The following is a 19,414-nucleotide window of genomic DNA, read 5'->3' on the forward strand; positions in this document are numbered from 1 at the left end:
CGCCACCAACTGTTGCCAGATTGGGCCAGATTGGGCGGAAAATATGGCCCAATCTGGCAACGCTGACGCCACCACTGCCGAGAAGAGGCGTAACTTCACCACAAAGCGCACGATCAATGCCTGGAACGGGATCCTTTAAATTAGCGTTTGGGGGAGAGAGGCGGAACTTTCAGTAACATAGGTCTGGGGCAGGATATGGCAGGATTTCTGGTTGGAAGGATATCCGTTACCGTTCCATGTTTTGGATATTGCTTTGTCACTTTCTTAGCCAAAAATTCCATATATATTCTTTATGTCTCTGTTTTGTTTTTTCCTTGTTTTTTTAAATTCCTTGTACTGGAAATTGGCGTACATAGCGCATATGATGTAATAGACCGGATATTGCGTTGTAGTTGTCCGGGATAACGCTACGATTCAGTGTACAACTACTCAGTCGGAGCGGAAGGAATCAAGGGATATTCAAATATACTCTCTGGCAAACACTTAATCTATCTCAACATTTTTAATTATTGTTTAAATTTGATTCATTTTACAAATTTATGATGTGTATATTCTGCTCCGAATGGTTATCGTTCCGTGCATTAATTGTCAGTATATATGTTTTTAGGAAAATGCGCATTGAATTGATGAGAGAAACCAAAAACAAGTTTCCATGTAAAATATTATACATTTGGTTACATGTGCCAGAAATCATATTAATTTGCTTGTTTACAACACGGAAACACCCCTCTTTGAATCATCGTGACGAAATCATTGAAAGACCCGTCCCCTCCTTATTTGAAAAAAATCTTTGCGTCAAATAAAATATTGTATCACAAGATGTGGGGTAGACGTGCATTCAAATCAACATATCAGGATAGTGAACCCGAGCGAGAAAACTGTGCCTGTGCAAAATACTTTTATGCAGGCACATGTTGGCCAGGTCAGACGGCAGTCCAACTCCGTATTGTCAAAAAATAAACAGTGGTGACATGAAGTGCAAGCCTCGATGCGGACGCACCAAGGTCACGTTCTCAGTAATTACGGACGTCAACATCGCCGACCGATGTAATAGTTTTCATTCTGTGCGCATTATCTCTGCAATAATCAGCCGCGTGTTCTATCGGATTGGAGGATCCGAACACGTGGAGCCAAGATCACTGCAATAACAATCCGCCCTTGGTCGCATCTCATGCCGTTTTCATCATCAAAGCAATTTCATTTCATTCGTAACCAAAGTTATAAACACAAAGCTTTTTGAGGAACCATGCAAACGAATCTTTTACTGTTCAGAAAATCGGGACGCCATGCACAACTGCGCACGCTATCTGATATTTTTCCAATACATTGGAACAAAATATAGGTAAACTTCTTGTGTACTTTCAGTGAATAGCGTGCCTATTAGTCTGAATACGATTGTAAAGCCTACGGTACCCATCTCCCAACAGTGGTGTAGTGAGGTCTCCCCCACATCAGCAGCAAAAGAAAGGGGTTCAGAACCATATAGAGGTGAGTTTACTTGGTCGGAGGCTAAAGTTGCCCGTTTGTAGACACTGTTATACTTTTATCTCAATTAAACTTGCAATGGAGAAAAGACATGCCGTTCTATTGTGATTGTAATGAAGGTGTTGTAACACATGATAATTAAAGGTATTCTTTCCCTATCACACATCTGCTGCCATAATGTGTTGTTGATGATTCATCTTTTCCTCAAAAATGTCCCATCTAGGATAAATAAAGTACCATCTTATCATTTTACACTGCTCTAGTTGTCCCTAATTTACCATTCTCCCTCTTCCTCCCTTGGTGCTATTGGCTTTTCTTGGCAGGATGCGGTGAGGCGGTTGAAACCAGTCAACCCAGTGTCTCTGTCCGTCTCCAGCAGAACTGATAGTGGTGTCCACGCCCTCTCTAACTCCGCCCATCTGGACCTCCAGCGCAGCAATGATAAACCGCCGTTTACTGATGACGTGCTCCTCGAAGCCCTCAACTTCCACCTGCTGTCGGAGGAGATCAGGTGAGTCCTAGCAGAGGCTTCTTTCACTACACATGAGAAGAGCAACGTGGGATTGAAACAGCTGCATTACATGCGCCGTTGATAACCTGTGCCCATCACAGCCCTCTTTTAAACCTGTGTACCATATAAATAAAAGCAAAAAGATAATTCCGAAATTGTGCATTTCTGGTTTATATTCAGATGAATGCAAGTTTGCGAAACATGTTTCTAGGTGATTACGTTAGCAGCCTCACATTAGGAAGCATTGTATCAATTCTTTATAAGTGCTAACAGTTCAGAGGCCATTAAAAAGCCATATGTTATTTGAATCGCCCATATAACCGACTTAATGTCAACATAAAAATGGAAACGATTCATAGTAAGTATCGCCTTTTTAGCGCCTGTCTGAAGTAAATAAGGAGTGGAGGAGGAAATTGATTTTATGAGCAGATGGAGAGAGGGTGAGTGTGAGATCTGTATCATATGGCCTCATATGGAGAATGAAAAGAAGAAAGCATAGAAACCAAATAGAGGGGACTAGGCAGTCTGAATCACACACTGCTGATTACCTGAACCCTGAATGGGGCTTACAGGAGTGTGGAAGCTCTATGCCAATGAACAAATTTTACCTTACAGAATAAGTCAATCACTACCACGGCCTCAATTTACTTTCCTGTTGTTTTGTTACCCGTTGGTGTACCGAATTGGGTCATTTATTAGGCCCAATCCCATTTCTACCCCTTACCCCTTCCCCTTACCCTCCCCCTTGTTTTGAAGGGTAAGGCCCAATCCCATTTCTACCCCCTACGCCTTCCCCTTACCCCTTCAAAACAAGGGGGAGGGGGAAGGGGAAGGGGGAAGGGGTAGAAATGGGATTGGGCCTTAAAAGAGAGAAGTCTTCATGAAAGGCATAGTCAGGGATTTGGTTTAAAGTTTAGTTTCTAAAATATGAAACAAAGAGCATTTTCCCAGGAGAATAAAGGCAAAAATGAGCAATTTGCAAAAATTTTGCTGAGCCACACAATGTCTTAGTTGTCATATATGAACCACTGCATGGTCAGTAACACTCACTGATCATGCGGTTCAGAAGCTCCCCAGTTGAGCTGCTGGAGGACACGCACATTAACAGGCTGATATATATAGGGCAGCATCCTCCTCCTCCACCACCACCACCACCTAATGTGACAATAAAGTAACAGCCGGACATCAAAAGATAAGGGTCATATCAAATAAAAAATATGTGTATTATTTTAAACTGTAATAATGGTGAATAAATGTGGAATTTCCCTTGAGGAATTTGAATTTCAATTGATGTCCCTCTGGATGATTCACAGTTGCGTAACTTAGTTTGTCAAGGCTGCCTCCGCATGTGGGACTGTGGTGGAAGTGGCCCATATTTGGTCAGGCCCCAGTGGAAAGTGTTTGTTTCCTTTGTGATGCTAACCGTCATAACATAAGCTGCTACATGATATTCCCAGTCGGCAGTGGCCCTCAATGCTATTTCTGCATTCTGACAATGGATCTGTGTGGTGCTGCAATGTTGACATTTAGGACAATTAACAGCGCATTGGCTTTCATGCTGGCATTTACACAGTCATAGTGTGACAATTAAGGGACGAAACGATATCTGGGAAGATGAATGTGTAATTTGTATTGAGTAATAATTTATTGAGAATTGGGAATGATTATTATAACATATTAATTTTTAATTTTTTATCTACAACAGATCTTGGGAAATTTCCTAAATGCTAAAAACTGAGCCTGCTGTATTAACCATTTTGCTTCCTCAGGGTCACCCGTGCTCAGCGCGTGCCCGCTGACTTCCACGCCCGTTACCGCGCCCAGTCCCGGACCTACGTCTACCGGATAGCCCTGGGCACCCCCCACCACTCACAGCTCCCCCTGACCGACCACAGCTTGTGCTGGGGTCTCCAAAATACGTGAGTCCAGCCCCTCATCTCGTCATCCCCGCATCCACACATTTACCGTAATTACATGAATGAAACTTGTACAAAGAGTGAATCGAAAAAGACAGTGACTTCCTCCAAACAGCAGCCACTGGATGGCATTTTGAAGCGTTATTCCAAAAAACTTGAATTTCAACCAATTCAAACGTTTCAGAAATGAAATGTCTCCGTCGCGACAGCGCTATTTAAATATTTCATGATGGGGGAGTATTGCCACTATTAGGCTACAATGTTTGGGGTGAATCTATTTGTTCTTTTTGTACTGGCACAGAGGAAAGAATTACCTCACATCCACAGGATAAATGGTTGCAAATGCAACCATTCTGGTTGCAGTCTTGAGCCCTGCATGTAATCTTTTGACCCTATCGACCAAAAGCACAGAACAGAATCATTGATTTGTTATGCTGCAGCTTTCAATGCAAAACACCACGTGGATACATGTACTTTAAAAAGGGAATTTGTGGCCTTTCACCGTTGCGCCCTATATACAGGTTTGTTTTTTTCAAGCCTAGGTTGTTTGCAGGTGCGGCTTAGGTCTGATGCTCTTTTCGCGTCACCGAGGTACATCCTTTTTTCCCATCCTTTCATTATCCTTCCTTCAGCTGAGAGAGATGGTGCGAGAGGGAGATACGGTTTGTGGATTCCTTCATTAGAATTGGAAAAAAAAGAGCTGAGAATGGACAACAAGGTGCACACACACATGCACACACAATGCTATGTGGTGCACGATCAATGCTATGTTGTGTGCACACAAAATGCTATGTGGTGCACACACACGCAAACACAATGCTATTTGGTGCACACACACGCACACACAATGCTATGTGGTTCACACACACGCACACACAATGCTATGTGGTGCACGATCAAAGCTATGTTGTGTGCACACACAATATATATATATGTATATGTGTGCACCATATATATATATATGGTGCACACATTATGCTATGTTGTTCACACATATATGCACACACAATGCTATGTGGTGCACACACACATGCACACACAATGCTATGTGGTATGCATGCACACACATAAACACACAATGCTATGTGGTGTGCACACACAATGCTATTTGGTGTGCACACACAATGCTATTTGGTGCACACACAATGCTATGTGGTGCACAGGAGCATGCACAAACAATAATATGTGGTGCACACACACATCTACACACACAATGCTATGTGGTGCACACACAATGACACGTTAGCACATCAAAGATGTGCACGTGCCATGCGAGCACGACAACACGACAGCCCACACAGAGTTGAACTGTTTCCACGTGGAGTGCTGACTCGTGTAGGCGCTCATGCATAGTGCTTCATCATGCTCAGTGTTTAGGCGCAGCAGGCGACCAGAAGCCGTGACGTACTGCTTTTTGTTCTTCTGCCTGCCTCACTTTTTTTTTTTAAGGAGAAACTAGGGCAAGATAGCTGCAGGCTTATGCAGAACAACACCCACACGTTTTATAGTTTTTGCCTCTTGCTTCTCTGCTCCCCTTCTTCCATTTAACTCCCATGTTTGTTTCTCCAATCTGGATGATTTAATAATTGTATTCCATCGTACCTAAAATTAAAAAGGCCTGTTTCATTCGTTTTCATCATTGGTTTGCAAGACATCGTTGGATATACAAACCACACTCTCTTCTTTTAAATCCTCTTCAGTATTCCACCCTCTCTGAGACAAAAAAGTAGTTTAATTTAACTTTGTTTTATTGATTGCAAAACTTAATGCAAGAAGTTTATCGATTTTATTTCTTAAAGCTTGAGCCCATCCTATATGGTATAAAACACTGTACAACTTTTATGTTAAACCTTTAAATACAGCGTGTCCGTCTTGTTTGAGGTGTTAATTAAATCCGCTTTCGGGAGAACAACACACCAAACCCTGCGCTATGTCTATCAACAGGTCTATGTCTATCACCTTTCAAGCCTTTGCTATAAGCTGTGAGAGCTGCAGGCTACTGTAAAGAGCTTAAGAGACACTTTGTTTGTTTCTCCTCCGCGCGGGTCTCCCTCATGTTCGCTCTCTCTGGTCACACACCCTACAGGAAAAACAGGCCTTAGAATAAGAATATGAAGGTAAAGCTATGGAAGCAACATGCTCCCCTGAACATAACGCTGCTGAACAGGTACACATAATGAGCAGAATCACTTTAACTCTCCCCTTGTTAGCCCTTTTCACGCATAGTTAATAGTTCACATCCAGAAGTTGACATGATAACACTGCCAATCACATCAACGCCGTTCGGTTCCAAAGAAATGCTTCTAGTTTCTGACTTTTGATAACCACAAAATATGGTTTATGTTTACTATCTAGCTTTGGAAAAAATACTGTCCAGACCTGATGACCCACGTTACTCTTATCAGGGAGTTGAACGTGAAGGCCATGAACGAGGCAGCCTCCCTGCTGGTGGGGACGCACGACTTCAGCAGCTTCAGGGCTGTGAACTCCGATATGCCCTTTAAAAGCCCCGTCAAGACCCTGGACCTCGCCCACATAGCGCCCGGGAACGCATTTGTGCAGGCCCATTTCCACAGGTAGGCTCACGGTACGTGTGGAAGGTGTTTCCCTACACACAGTACCTTAGTGTCAATGCTTCATATTTGTATCATATCTTATTAATCAAGTGTTATTCATTGTTCAAGGTCGGTATGTTTGGTAATCCATTGAATGAATCTTAAAGTGCCAATGTGTACGATGGAGCCACTCCCAGTAAGGAGGCGGGAGACTTTCAGAATAAAAAAACAACGAAATAACATTATTCTGTCCACTCTCACTGGCCGTGCAACTGTGTGATGCAAACCAGCGTAGCTCGAGTGGCTAGGTGGCATGAGTGGGAGGGGTTTTGGGAGTGGAGATAGTATTGTAAACAAAGAGTGAGTAGCTGGCTGGCCAGCATTTTTATTTGTAGAATATCTTAGTTACAGGAGAACATTTTATTGATAGCACGATGGAAATCATTATAGTTTTAAGCTACGTGCTAGATGAAATGTTACACATGGCAACCTAACACACTTTACACAGAAGCATACCTTCATGTATGTTTCCTGGTCCAGGAGGGACTAAATAGGAGGCTGGTTTGGATCAAGAGAGGAGGACATGGAGGTTTGAAGGATAGCAACATGCCCATGAGGGGGGCTCCCTGTGCCAAATGCCACTTTCATGGCCATTAATTATTCAGCCAGCCAATATGGTGCACAATATGGACACGGGTACATGGGGTGTAAGATAAATGTCACAGTGTACCCCCCCACAGCCCTGCATGTCGTGTGAGAAGTAATTTGCATCAGTACTTCAAATTTGTAACATGCCTTTGGGTGAAATACGTTGACCAACGTAGTTGACCAAAATGCCCTGATGCTGAATGTCGGTGGACTGTGTGTTTTTTACTCTTCATCAAGGTCACTATTCTGAGTAACAGGGATAAAGCGACGTGAAGCGGGCTGCTGAATTATTGAGCGCTAAGAGGTTGAAGCACACACTGCGTGGTGCGTGCGTGCGTGTGTGCGTGCGTGTGTGTGTGTGTGTGTGTGTGTTGTGTGTGTGTGTGTGTGTGTGTGTGTGTGTGTGTGTGTGTGTGTGTGTGTGTGTGTGTGTGTGTGCCAGGGTCCATGGACCTGTAATGGAGAACCACAACTATGATTGTGGTGACTGCAATGTTAAAGTGTTCACCTGAGTTCAACACTTGAGTAAAGGCTGTCTGGGCTGAGCGCCTGCATTGATTTAAACTCCAGTCAACTCGGATGGATCATTGGGGTTATGCTTAAGAGGTTTTTTTTCCTATATTTAAAATTATCCTCAGCATATTATAACATGTACATTTATTTTAATATAAGCAAATTGTTCAAAGTACTTTGCAATTCCCAATAACCATTGAAATATAATTCCCGATCTTACTTTTCACAATATATATTTTTTAACATGTTTCAATTCCATCTCTAACAGAGCTCTAACACATTCTCTGGTTCATTGCATTCAGTGCTTGATGCCGAATGGTGCCATCAGTGCCATGCAAAATGGCCTTTCCAACCTTTTATATTTTGTTTCGAGGATAAGTAGCTGTTGCTCAAACGATTTTTACTCGTTTAGCTTAGTAGAACTATTTTTCTCTGAATCGGTTTAGCAAATTCAGCTTTGCCCTGATAGTTACACTTTGTTTGACATTTGTTTTCTCTTTATTTTGTAGAGATATACAGTTCTGGGAGCTGACCTTTAAAAGCAAATCCTTCCTCTATAAGCAGGTTAGTGTTGGTTTATATCCCTTTATATATATAATGCTATATATAATGCTTCACAATATTATACATGGCTTGGTATCGCTTCAACACGGTGAGGAAAGGGCGCCACCAGCTGATGTCTTAAGATATCTACTACTACTGACTATCATACGCATGAATAAATCCTATTTGAGTAGATTTGTGTCTATGTATGATTGTTCCACAGTACAGTATTCCCAGACAGTCGGCTGGCCTTGTGTTGCAGGTCCGGAGGTTGACGGGAGCCCTGGTGGCGGTGGGCCAGGGACGGCTCTCTGTAGCCCAGCTGAGGGAGCTGCTGGAGGCCCGGGACACTCGGGCCTACCCCCAGGGCACTGTGGCTCCAGCGCGTGGCCTCTTCCTCACCAGGGTGGACTACAACCAAGCAGGTGAGAACAACAAAAACCATCATGTGATTCCACTTATATTCCATTCATTTGTTCAAGTTTGTTTGTTTTAACGTGTATCTTCGGATAATAATTATATTATCCACAAATTAGGGTATTTCAAGTTTATCACATCCCTAATAAGTTATTACCTATACTGATAGTTTATATGTAATTCATTTGGATCCAACCTGAAATAATTTTGTGGTAATGGAGAATTTCCTGCTTGGCCTCAAATATCTATTGTCGATGTAGGAAGAGGGTCTATTGGTCATGTTTATTCAACGATTAATGCTTCATTGTGAATGCCTGTGTATTGTTTAGTGGCCTATGCCGAGGGCCACCGGTTATGTCTCGTTATATCTCTTTATATATGAAGTTGCAATATTTTGGCCTCCACAGACCTGCAGTTTCCAGAAGAGGGAGAGGAAAGGGGTCTTTCTCCTAGTGTAAACCCAGAAGACTAAAAGTAATAATTCCACTGGCGTAGTTCCATTGTATACATTTACATTGAGTGTAATTGCTTTGTTTTACCGTCATTTGAGATAATTGTTATCTCAAATGACAGTAAAGTTGTTATGTTTACTATATCTTTACATGTATCAGAAGTAGGTCTGTGTATCCCTGGCATTGGCATTAAGAACACACAATACAATGTGAAGTTTCTTTATACATCAGATCAATGTTATTATACTATGGTTGAGCAAAATAATTGTAGGACAGTCTTGGTACAGAACATTTGTATTTTAATTGTAACATTGTTCAGTACTACATGGCTGTGGATGCTTGTGATAGCATCCTGATCCAAGTAGTTGCAGTTGTTGCTACAGAACGCCGAACACCCGTCTGAAGTGGACATGAGTGATGTATGAGTAGGTTGCTCAGGAGTCGGGACATATACTTTTTGTTTTTTTTAAACATGTCATAGTACCACTTATCACAATTGTATAAGATTACAGATCTATATCTGCATTGAAGACACTTCCATTGAAGTAAAGTGTACACCCAAGTATCAAAAATGAAACACACTTGTTTGAGAATAAAGGCTTTAGACGAGTTTATTTTCTATAACCACTTGCCTACAATTTAAATTCATCTCAAGGAATATATTTACACATTTTAAACAAGTTGTCAAGCAGACCGGTCACAGATCAGAATACTATCGGTGTGCTTCTTGGTGCCGCTGTTAAAGATGAGGTTTTGTAGGGTATTTAAGTTAAATTGACAATTATCAAAGCACATCGTAGGACGCCTTTTGTATCACTAATAAATTGTGTTCCTCTCACTTTGACCAGGAAGTGCCGAGTTTCTTTTTAAATTCTACGTCGAAAGGAATGTTCTCACTTCTTGGAAGCATCAAACTGCGCCGCACCTTTGACCTTAACTTTTTCTTTTAAAATTTGTACATAAGTACACATTTCTTCTCCTGCAAACATGTTTGGAGCGACAGTTTGATCAGCCTGTAGGGCCTGTGGTACTCTAGCCAAATACACATTTGGTATCGACACACAATTCACACATCCTAAACTGCCTGCATTTCAATATATATAAGAATTCAAGCCCAATGTCTTCCTATGGCAAATACAAAATTGTACATTTAAAATGCACTTGAAGGCATTAGGTCCATTTTGTCCACCGTACAATCCTTAAGAATGAGTGGATGCGTGGAGCACAGTGAGTGTGAGAGATACAGTTGATCACCAGTTCCACTATTAACCCTGATTAAAAGGAGATTGATAAATCCCATAGACCCCCTTAGCCCAACCGAAAGTGGTTAAGATATTCACAACATGACAGGGAGAGACGAATGCAGCGCTGGTAACCGAGGTACCAACAGTGCCTGACATTTTGATGCCAAACGTAAGCTAAAACTGAGGTCTTTGTTTTCAATGTAATGCTCTGAATATGGAGTGACATGATTAAAATTTGCATAGACCCTAAACCAGACCACCGCTTGCTTAAGTTTACCTAGTCGATGGCAGGTAATCAAATTCTCCCTCGCTACAGCATACCCATATTCACCCTTCGTACTTTACATCTTACCAATTCAAAGTCTTAACATGATATGGATTACATTCAGAAGTAATATGTTCCTGATTTCAACGGACTAATAACATTGGCACCACTAGATCAGCTGTACTCCAGTTTTGGCTGCTTCAGAATCAAGCCATTATAAAACAAAACAATCTCAGTACAACAAAGGACATGTCTCACTGTAGCAAGCACATGAAAGGGGATCGCAATGTGTGCACAGTGACCCAGAGCCCACTAGGGCAGCCTTTTGCAGCATCACACTGCGACTGGTGCAAAAGCTTACATACTTTATTGAGCGAAATGGGGGCGTGCTGTTCCACAGACATAAAATAACACCCGCCCGAGATAAAAACAGTTCCACGTGTAAACCTAATGCTGTGTTTGTAGCTATATCTCTTGACTAAAATAAAATACAAAGTAAAAGCATAAAACACTGCAGGAGCGGTAGGTACAGTCCTCTGAGCGGAAGGAGGCCTTCAGAGTCATGTTGTCCCTGCAGTCTTTAGCTGGAGATCTTTTCAATTTCATCCAGATCGTCAGTGTCCAGCTTTTCTATTTTCTTATCTGTAAAGGAAAGAAGACATTGGGAATGAATGGCAAATATAATTGGCATTGGTTGGATAATAAAACCCGTGAGCCATTCAAAAACAAAACGATTAGCAAGACTTCACCTCCTTTGCATATCACATCTACATGTCTCATCCTCTTAATTGCCAACCTAGATTATTCAGTCACAGCCATTTAAGTCTCTTGGGTAGGAACTGTCTGACATTGTTTTAGTTAGTTACATGGAGCTCACTTCAGTCTGATTTTTTAGTAATTAACAACTGTAACTCGTTTAGTTTTGATTGTTAGTCGGCCGCTGTATGTCTGTACTGACGGAGAAAGTCTAAAACGTTGTGAAAACAGCTAACCAGATGTTTTAAACCAGCCCCAGACAAAAAGGTTCCCACTATAGTAATGTGGCTTATAGTCATAACATGACAAAGTGAAGAAAGGTCGACTTGTCGGTGTAGGACCACATCATACTTTTGTATCCAACAGTGTCCAGCTCGTGACTTATATTTTTTAAGATGGACAAATAATTAATAGAATCACGTGTCTTAGATGCCTTTAAAGAGCCATTGATCCCAAAACCCTGAGGTTTTTCTGACCTCCCATGAGAATTGCTGTCACAATTGTATTAGACATTTTAAGGCCTAAAATTCTGATTATTATTATACAATTATATGATACACGTTTTGGTCTTACTAAAATGCTCCTGAATCCTGGTGAGGACGTTCATAGCAAACTTGCTGTCCACCATGTTGATGGCCAATCCCCGTTTGCCAAACCGGCCTGTGCGGCCAATCCTGTGCAGGTATGTCTCGTTGTCAGGGTTCCCTTCCCTGTCCACCGGCAGGTCAAAGTTTATCACCACGGAAACCTGCTCCACATCAATACCTGCATGGGAGAAAACAGAAGACACATGTACAGTAACCTGGCCTCTTCCCAACTCGATTACTCTCAAACTGTCTTCTTAGTTTATCTTTTAAATAAAACAATCAGAGCATGAATTACTTTGTTGTATTGGAATCATGCTCAATATTATTTCCCTAATGGCTGCTCTGCATGAAAATATTTATTCATCCCCTTTCGACTTGAAATGGTCAGATAAAAGGGTAGGCCTATGTGTTATTTTCTCTAAAGTTTTCAATGAAACTAATTCATTATGCAATACATTTCTAATTAAACTGAGAAGACACCTATCGTTTTTAATTTAAATATTCACTCATAAATAGGTAGAAATAAATCATAAAAAGAACTTTTGGTGGATAAAAGCAGGTGGAAACTGGGTTCTCCTCCTCACCTCGTGCGCACACATTGGTGGTGACCAGCACTTTCTCCTTGCCGTCCCTGAAGCGGTCGATGACAGCAGCCCTCTGCTCGACCTGCATCTCCCCACTGAGCAGCGCCACCTGGTGGCCCTCCCTGGACAGCTCCCCAGCCAGCCACCCTGCCGTCTTCCTCGTCTACATGAAAGAGTAATGCCAAACACTCCGTTAAGTTAGCATAAACTGAAGAGGCCCTCCACAGCCCATGAATAAGTAAGAATGAATAACTTCAACCCTTTTCATTATTTATTAGTGTGTTGGAAAAGCAATACTGAGCGGTGACAATGCACCAAAACGCGGTGTAGAAAACAGAGCCCTAACCAAGCCATAGCGAGGGGTTCCCCTCCCAATCAGCAGAGCCAGCGACAGCACATCTGCAGGGACTCACGTGGCAGAAGACCATGGCCTGGGCGATGGTGATGGCTCCGTAGATGTTGCAGAGGGCCTGGAACTTCTCCTCCTTGCTGGTGCACTGCACGTAGTACTGCTTGATGGTGTCCAGCGTCTCCTCCTCGCGCTTCAGCTTGATGATGTTTGGGTCGGGGACGATGCGCTTGGCGAAGTTCCAGACTGACTCCTCGAAGGTGGCGGAGAAGAGCAGCATCTGGCAGTCCTTTGGCAGCGTTCTGGGAGTGGGAGAAGGTCGAGTCTGGAGTCAGATGGTGCAAGTCAACCACAGGAAATGAATTTGATCGTTTATGAATTCCAGTGTCAAACTCAGCACGACTTAATTCCATGTGCTTTTATGAAGGCGGGAAAGCATAACACAAGGCCCACCTGTGGGATTTGGTTGGAGGGTCACACAGCTGCACACCTCGTTATTTCTACACAATGGGCTAATTAAAAAGGATCCTTCCCTAAACAATAGAAATACCTCATGATTCCATTTGTCCCCGATTGACACATTAGAATCTCTGAAGGGGATTCTGCTATTAAACAGTAAAAAGAAGTTAAGAAAACTGCATGGCCAGTGTAACTCTGGTGTGGTTGAAACGGACAACGTGTATATAATTCAGATTAAACTGATTGCCATTACGCGTGCATTGAAAACTATAGCAGACTTCTTCGTAGGGCTGTACGGTATGGACTAAAATGTATATCACGGTATGATTTGAGGAATAGACGTAACGGTATTATATCACGGTATGTTAATTTTATCTTCTAATTTCGATATAAATCCCTCTGAGGGGTAAAATACTGGAAAGGCAGCAAAACCACATAAAAAAAATTAAAATCTTTTCTCAAGTTACTTCCATCTCTGAAAAACACTAATGTTTAATAGTATGGATTTGTTTCTCCACTTGCTTGCGGACCTTGCCGTATAGTTTTTGCATCTCAATTTGGCTGAAGTGTGTGCGGGCATGTAACGTATACCTGGGATCGAGTGTTTTGACCATCTCTTTAAAGCCCTTTCTATCGACATTTTGAAAGGGAACCATGTCCTTAGACAGGTAAACAGTGACAACGTTTGTCATCTCGTTCCACCACTGGCATTTTGTTGTAAGGACTGGCTTTCAAAATGCCTGCGGAAGCAATGTCTGATTGCAGAGACGGCTTCACGCTACCAGCGTCTATCTCGTACGTTGTGGAATGAGAGCTCGTGAAGGGCCTATTGCGCAAGGACGCAGGAGCGCTTGCTGCGCAACTGCGTACTTGAGCAATAGCATACTGCCTGAGAAGGCAGTATCGCTGTCAATCTGTCCCTGGGAAAAGTAACGTGGTGCCGAATTGAAAAAGGAACTATGTTTCGTTACCATATTTTCAGTAGTTGCTCGTAACTTTACTTTTTACATGAAAAAGTAGTTAGGGAACTGTATAAACGCATTACCTCCTTTGTTACGCGTTACACACAACATTGTCTACCGGTCACACCGGTCCCGAGGTAACGTCAAAATCCATACCGTAACGCAAATTCACACCGGTATACCTTCAGCACCGTTTATACCGTACACCCCTACACCCCGCTTCTTCGACACAAAAGAAAAGCACATACGTATTGTACATGTACTTTTTTTTAGCAGAAGTGAGATGGTCCATGAGCCGTTTCTGGCCCTGGGGCGATACATCGCCCATGTCTGCTCTAGCTGGTGCATTTGATTCTGCGGCTATGATTCCCAGGTTCCATACCCATTATACTCATCAGGTTTGTTGTGAGTAACCTTGACTATGAGGTCAAACATTGGCCTGCGCTCCATCATATTTGCAACTTTAGATAAATATCTACGTTGGTAAGCTTTGGTCTTAACATCCATGTTATAAAAGGCAACGCCGTCTGAAGCACACTGAATGGTGTCCGAGACCTTTGGATGCGGATGCTCTGGTCCTGGTGGCCCTGCGTGGCGATCATGACGTCCGCCTCGTCCAGCACAAACACCTTGATCATCTTGGGGTCGATGAACTTAAACTTGATGCACCAGTCCAGCATGGTCCCCGGGGTGCCGATGACGATCTGCTCCTGGAGCTTCATGCCCCGCTGCACTGGAGCGAAGGGAAAGACAGACAGCCACCAGAGTCAAATAAAGCAGCGCTCCTCAAACCCTGGTGACCCTACGGGGACACACCCCTAAAACATTTAAAGTGATGTGATTATTGATTTATCCAAAGTGCCCGAATTCAGATACATATCAGACAATGGAGATAAAATGTGTTCTGTGGTTGAGTCAGTTTGGCGCACATCATTCGGTCCCCAGGATGTAAGCCATATAACACCGAGCCATTTGGTCCCTTGCAGTAGATAGAGATGTTGAGTCCTTACACTTGTTTCCTCTGATAGCATAGACCAGCTGGACCTCAGGGTAGTGTTTCCCCATCTGTTCTATCACTTTGCCGGTCTGAAGGGCCAGTTCATAGGTGGGCGACACACACAGACACTGTGATGGAAAGAAAGCAGCGGGGATAGAATAAGATGTATGTTTTCACGAGCTTCAAAATGCTTAAGCCCGTAACCTAAGCCAATATCCAGGCAAGATGAGAAATGGACCCAAACTATGATCAGTGATTTTATATGTTTTCAATATACATAAAAAACTCAACCATAACATAAATAATGGACTGATATACTTGATACACGGTCAGAGTTTAAGCTTTAGTCTTTATTCATGACAAATAAAAAAAATAAAAAAAGGTATATAGGCCTTTATATAATTTTAACATGTATAATATCTCAAAGGGTAAAACCTACCTGAGGATATTTCTTGTTGGGGTCGACGTGGCTGAGCATGGCCAGGACAAATGCAGCCGTTTTCCCTGTGCCAGACTGTGACTGGGCAATGAGATTCTGTGGACTGCAGAGACCATGATAGCTCATTAAGAAGTCCCTGAGAGGATAGATACTAACAAATCTAGCAACTATACAAACCCTCAACAACTCAGGGGAGCAACAGGTTAACACAATGGTCAAGTTACAACGTTGAAGATAATTAGGAACGGGACATCAGTTAAGAGTATCCTTACGGCTCTGCCAGCATCATGGGCAAGGCTGTCTCCTGGATCTTTGAGGGTCGGTTGAAGCCCAGGGCGTACACTCCTTGAAGGAGCTGAGGTTTACTACATGGTAAAAAGAATGATACTAGAGTCACAGGCCTAGATTGACAATACACAAGACTATTCATGCCCACAATGAAAGCACAGGGCAGAGAAAGTAAAGGCAAGATTAGAGGCCTTTACATTATTGGTCGAACAAAATAATTTGCACAAATACAATTTAACAATTCTTGAATGACAAGTTCCATCTGTGTGCGTGCATATGTAGAAATTAGTCAGACAGTAGGCAAATACTTTGATTTGTTGTGCAAGGTGCAAAAGGTATGGAGGACTCAAACAAACATGCCTGTAGATTTAGAATTTGAAGTTACTTACAGTCGTAGCTCCTCAAAGGACTTCACAGAGTAAAGGGGAGAGTTGGGGTCTCTTTGAAGAACCTCCACCTGGTGGGTGGTGTTGACCAGATTACTCCGTATCAACTTGTTCAACAGTGACTGAGCCGCTTTGTCATCTGAAATAAAGGCAGACAGAAACGTCTAGTTTAGGTCGTGTTCTAGGTAAACAGAGAAGGTAACGGCAACTTTCTGATGTTGCAGATCAACTAAAGCTAAATGCCGACGTAGGAAACTATTCTAGCATTCTTAAGTTCACTTCTCAAACCAAATACTTATTGGAGTTGAATGGTAGATCGATGAATCGACCATTTCAGTTTCAGCAGGAACAGTCCACAATAATCGCACCACATGATCATGCTCACCTTTCTCATCCTCGTCTGTTGTCTTGGTTGGGGCGTCTGGTTCCGACTTGGCTGCTGTACTGCTCTCTTCTGTTTTGTTGACAGTGCTGCCAGCAGTTCCTGTAATGTGTGTAGGATTAGTAGACGTCTGAAGATGTACTGCTTGACGCACCTCTTGGCCGAGGGGCGTTGAAACAAAAAATGTCACTTCACTTACCATTTTCCTCTAGTGTGTCTTTAATTTGTAGGGTGCTTATCTGCAAAAGTTAAAATAAACAAATGTTTAACTACTAAACCCCAGCATACTGGGTGCCAAGATCAAGCGCTACAGATAGCATTAGTGAATGGCCAAATACATTAGTTTCATCACTCTGTTTAAGAGCACGTATGCATGGTTGTCGGGAGTCTAATTGACCCTTTTGACCGGTACAAAGCGCTAATCGATTGAAGGTTGAATGAATAGCGTTTGCAAATCAGCCGACTACGCAAAACGCATTCATTGAACCAGCTAGCATTCGGGTTAGCGGCGTGCTACGTACCGAGTCGGCCGCCGCCTCTTGTTCATCCACAGCGAGAGCCCACGAGTCCGTAGCCATACTGGTATTTGTTCTGTGGTACTTTTAGAGAGGTTGAGTAAATAGTTAAGACAGCCAGTGAACAGAGTTATTAATAAAGTAAGACTAAAACACTCGGGAAACTATCTCGCACAATGGCGTGACGACTTCGGCTACGTGCACCGCCTCTCAAACGACCGAGGGGAAAGCTGCGGTAAAACAATGGTTCCATAACGGCCGTTCCTACCTAATCCCATTTTGTAGTTGCAACCAAATGTTCCGTTATTTAAAAGGAGGCAGCGCTAGCGAGTTTTAGTTAAATTATACATACAATCATATATGTCATTTCTAATTCCACAGTATTATCTCAAGTAACGGTAACTTGTGTTTGGCCAGTGTGAAGATGTGTAGCTCTCTTCGAACTGTAGGTGGCGCTAAAATATATATATGACGAATAACTTTTATATGTATATGTTGGTTCTTTCTTCTACCTTACTGTCATTATATCTCACTTTGTTTACTCACTTTAGAACAATTGTAATTATTAAAAAATAATTTAGGACTTTTTTTGGGACACAATGAACTCAACGGTACGGTAAAGGAAATTGTGTATGGGAATAGGGGGGGATTTTTTTCAGGAGGGGATATTTTGTGAAAATCAAGTTGCCCCGAGGAGATTTGTGAGGAGTTGAATCGACACATTAGATCCAGAAGATCCCCACCACGCCCTGACAGCAAGGCAAAGGGAGCCCATTGGGGCCAGAGCAAAGCTGATTTGTCCATTTTGTCCAACCTCTGGTTCAATGGAGATCTATACTCCCAAAGAGTAAAGTTGTTCAAACAATTCCTCCATTGGCACAGGATCCAGGGCTACATCCTGTTGAAGGCGCCGTTTGCCGCTGTCATCCAAGAATCCCCTGTCGTCTGATTATTCACTAAAGTTGACTGCTATTGAAGATTAAAGTAGCTCTAGAGGGGTCACCTCCGCAGACCACACTACTGGGGCCGAGCGCAGCTTAATTGAATGCAGAATTGATCTGACACCTTCCCCCTCGTCCCTATATCCCATTAGGCCAGATATAGATGGATAGATAGATGGATGGATGGTTGATGAAAGTGGGGCTTTGAATTGTGCTGAGGAAGATTACATTGATCTCATGCGACATTCACTGCTGCTCAATATACATGAACGTGTGTGTGTGTGTGTGTGTGTGTGTGTGTGTGTGTGTGTGTGTGTGTGTGTGTGTGTGTGTGTGTGTGTGTGTGTGTGTGTGTGTGTGTGTGTGTGTGTGCGTGTGTGTGTGTGTGTGCGCGCGCGTGTGTGTGAGAGAGCTGGAGAGACACATATAGAAAGCTAGAGAGGGTATTTCTAAACACATATTTACACACACATGCGCAAACAGGCATGTAAGTCGTGTGTGAGAATATAAAAGGACACTCAACAGACCGTCAGCTTTGGAGACAAAATTGTCGAGGGCTTGAAAGAGAGCCTGAGTTTATTGTTTCCTCCAATCGGCTGCCTCACCAGAGGTATCCATGGCAACTAAAAAAGTTAAAGTAAGGTTTGAGATCCCCAGGGATCTTTTGAGGAGAACGAGACTCATCGTTACTTGACTGAGTCGTCACATAAGGAAAGGCGTAAACATGGCCATATGACAGGAAGTCTATGTAAAGTCCCGTGATCGCCTGTCATTAGCCTCAAATCGAACAGAGAGAAAAAGCATTGCACAATGCACGTCTCCAATGATTTGTGAATGTCAAATGTGTCGATGTGCCTATGACTAATGAATATATATATATATTAATACATATATGTATGAATGTATGTATGTATGTATGTATGTATGTATGTATGTATGTATGTATGTATGTATGTATGTATGTATATATATATGTATATATATACATATATTTATATATTAAGGATTATTCAAAAGAGAAATATGGACCAACAGAAATTGAATTGTGTTCAGAGAAGAGTCTTAAATGCATGCTGTTGGTGATTTCTTTCGTGTCTCAAGCCTTCTGGTTCCGCCAGGCCCTGGTCCTGCTGCTTCAGCAGCCTGACCACCTCCCCCAGCAGGGCTGGGTCCAGGGCTTGTTCTGTTGACATGGCCTGGGGAGAGTCCTGCTGGGAGGA

General features: G+C 42.6%; 2 protein-coding genes across 2 annotated transcripts; one reads left to right on the top strand and one right to left on the bottom strand.

Annotated features, from left to right (window-relative positions):
- Nucleotides 1–838: 838 nt before the first annotated feature.
- Nucleotides 839–9,884, top strand: pusl1 (pseudouridine synthase like 1). The gene is made up of 8 exons (XM_030373658.1): nucleotides 839–1,342; nucleotides 1,428–1,488; nucleotides 1,809–1,996; nucleotides 3,766–3,915; nucleotides 6,318–6,488; nucleotides 8,138–8,192; nucleotides 8,434–8,596; nucleotides 8,996–9,884. The coding sequence occupies exons 1-8, from the start codon at nucleotides 1,287–1,289 to the stop codon at nucleotides 9,058–9,060; spliced, it is 909 nt and encodes a 302-aa protein (XP_030229518.1). The 5' UTR covers nucleotides 839–1,286; the 3' UTR covers nucleotides 9,061–9,884.
- On the bottom strand, nucleotides 9,638–17,486 carry ddx19b (DEAD-box helicase 19b). Its single transcript, XM_030373657.1, has 12 exons — nucleotides 17,260–17,486; nucleotides 16,938–16,977; nucleotides 16,742–16,840; nucleotides 16,360–16,495; nucleotides 15,955–16,047; nucleotides 15,683–15,785; nucleotides 15,257–15,371; nucleotides 14,802–14,979; nucleotides 12,890–13,127; nucleotides 12,477–12,639; nucleotides 11,879–12,070; nucleotides 9,638–11,191 (listed from the first exon to the last, which is right to left on the bottom strand). Exons 1-12 carry the CDS (start codon nucleotides 17,314–17,316, stop codon nucleotides 11,130–11,132), a joined length of 1,476 nt encoding a protein of 491 aa, XP_030229517.1. The 5' UTR covers nucleotides 17,317–17,486; the 3' UTR covers nucleotides 9,638–11,129.
- Between the last annotated feature and the right edge of the window lie 1,928 nt (nucleotides 17,487–19,414).

Source organism: Gadus morhua, chromosome 13 (assembly GCF_902167405.1).
Source record: "Gadus morhua chromosome 13, gadMor3.0, whole genome shotgun sequence".
NCBI classification, from domain to species: domain Eukaryota; kingdom Metazoa; phylum Chordata; class Actinopteri; order Gadiformes; family Gadidae; genus Gadus; species Gadus morhua.

Bases quoted from the DNA above. Each gene is read 5' to 3' on its own strand.
- pusl1 (XM_030373658.1), top strand. From the start codon at position 1,287: ATGCACAACTGCGCACGCTATCTGATATTTTTCCAATACATTGGAACA. The intron at 8,193-8,433 runs GTTAGTGTTGGT...CTTGTGTTGCAG, and splicing joins AATCCTTCCTCTATAAGCAG to GTCCGGAGGTTGACGGGAGC. The intron at 8,597-8,995 runs GTGAGAACAACA...TGGCCTCCACAG, and splicing joins GGTGGACTACAACCAAGCAG to ACCTGCAGTTTCCAGAAGAG.
- ddx19b (XM_030373657.1), bottom strand. From the start codon at position 17,316: ATGGCTACGGACTCGTGGGCTCTCGCTGTGGATGAACAAGAGGCGGCG. The intron at 16,978-17,259 runs GTACGTAGCACG...TAACTTTTGCAG, and splicing joins AAGAGGCGGCGGCCGACTCG to ATAAGCACCCTACAAATTAA. The intron at 15,372-15,682 runs GTAGGTTTTACC...TTTCCATCACAG, and splicing joins CCAACAAGAAATATCCTCAG to TGTCTGTGTGTGTCGCCCAC.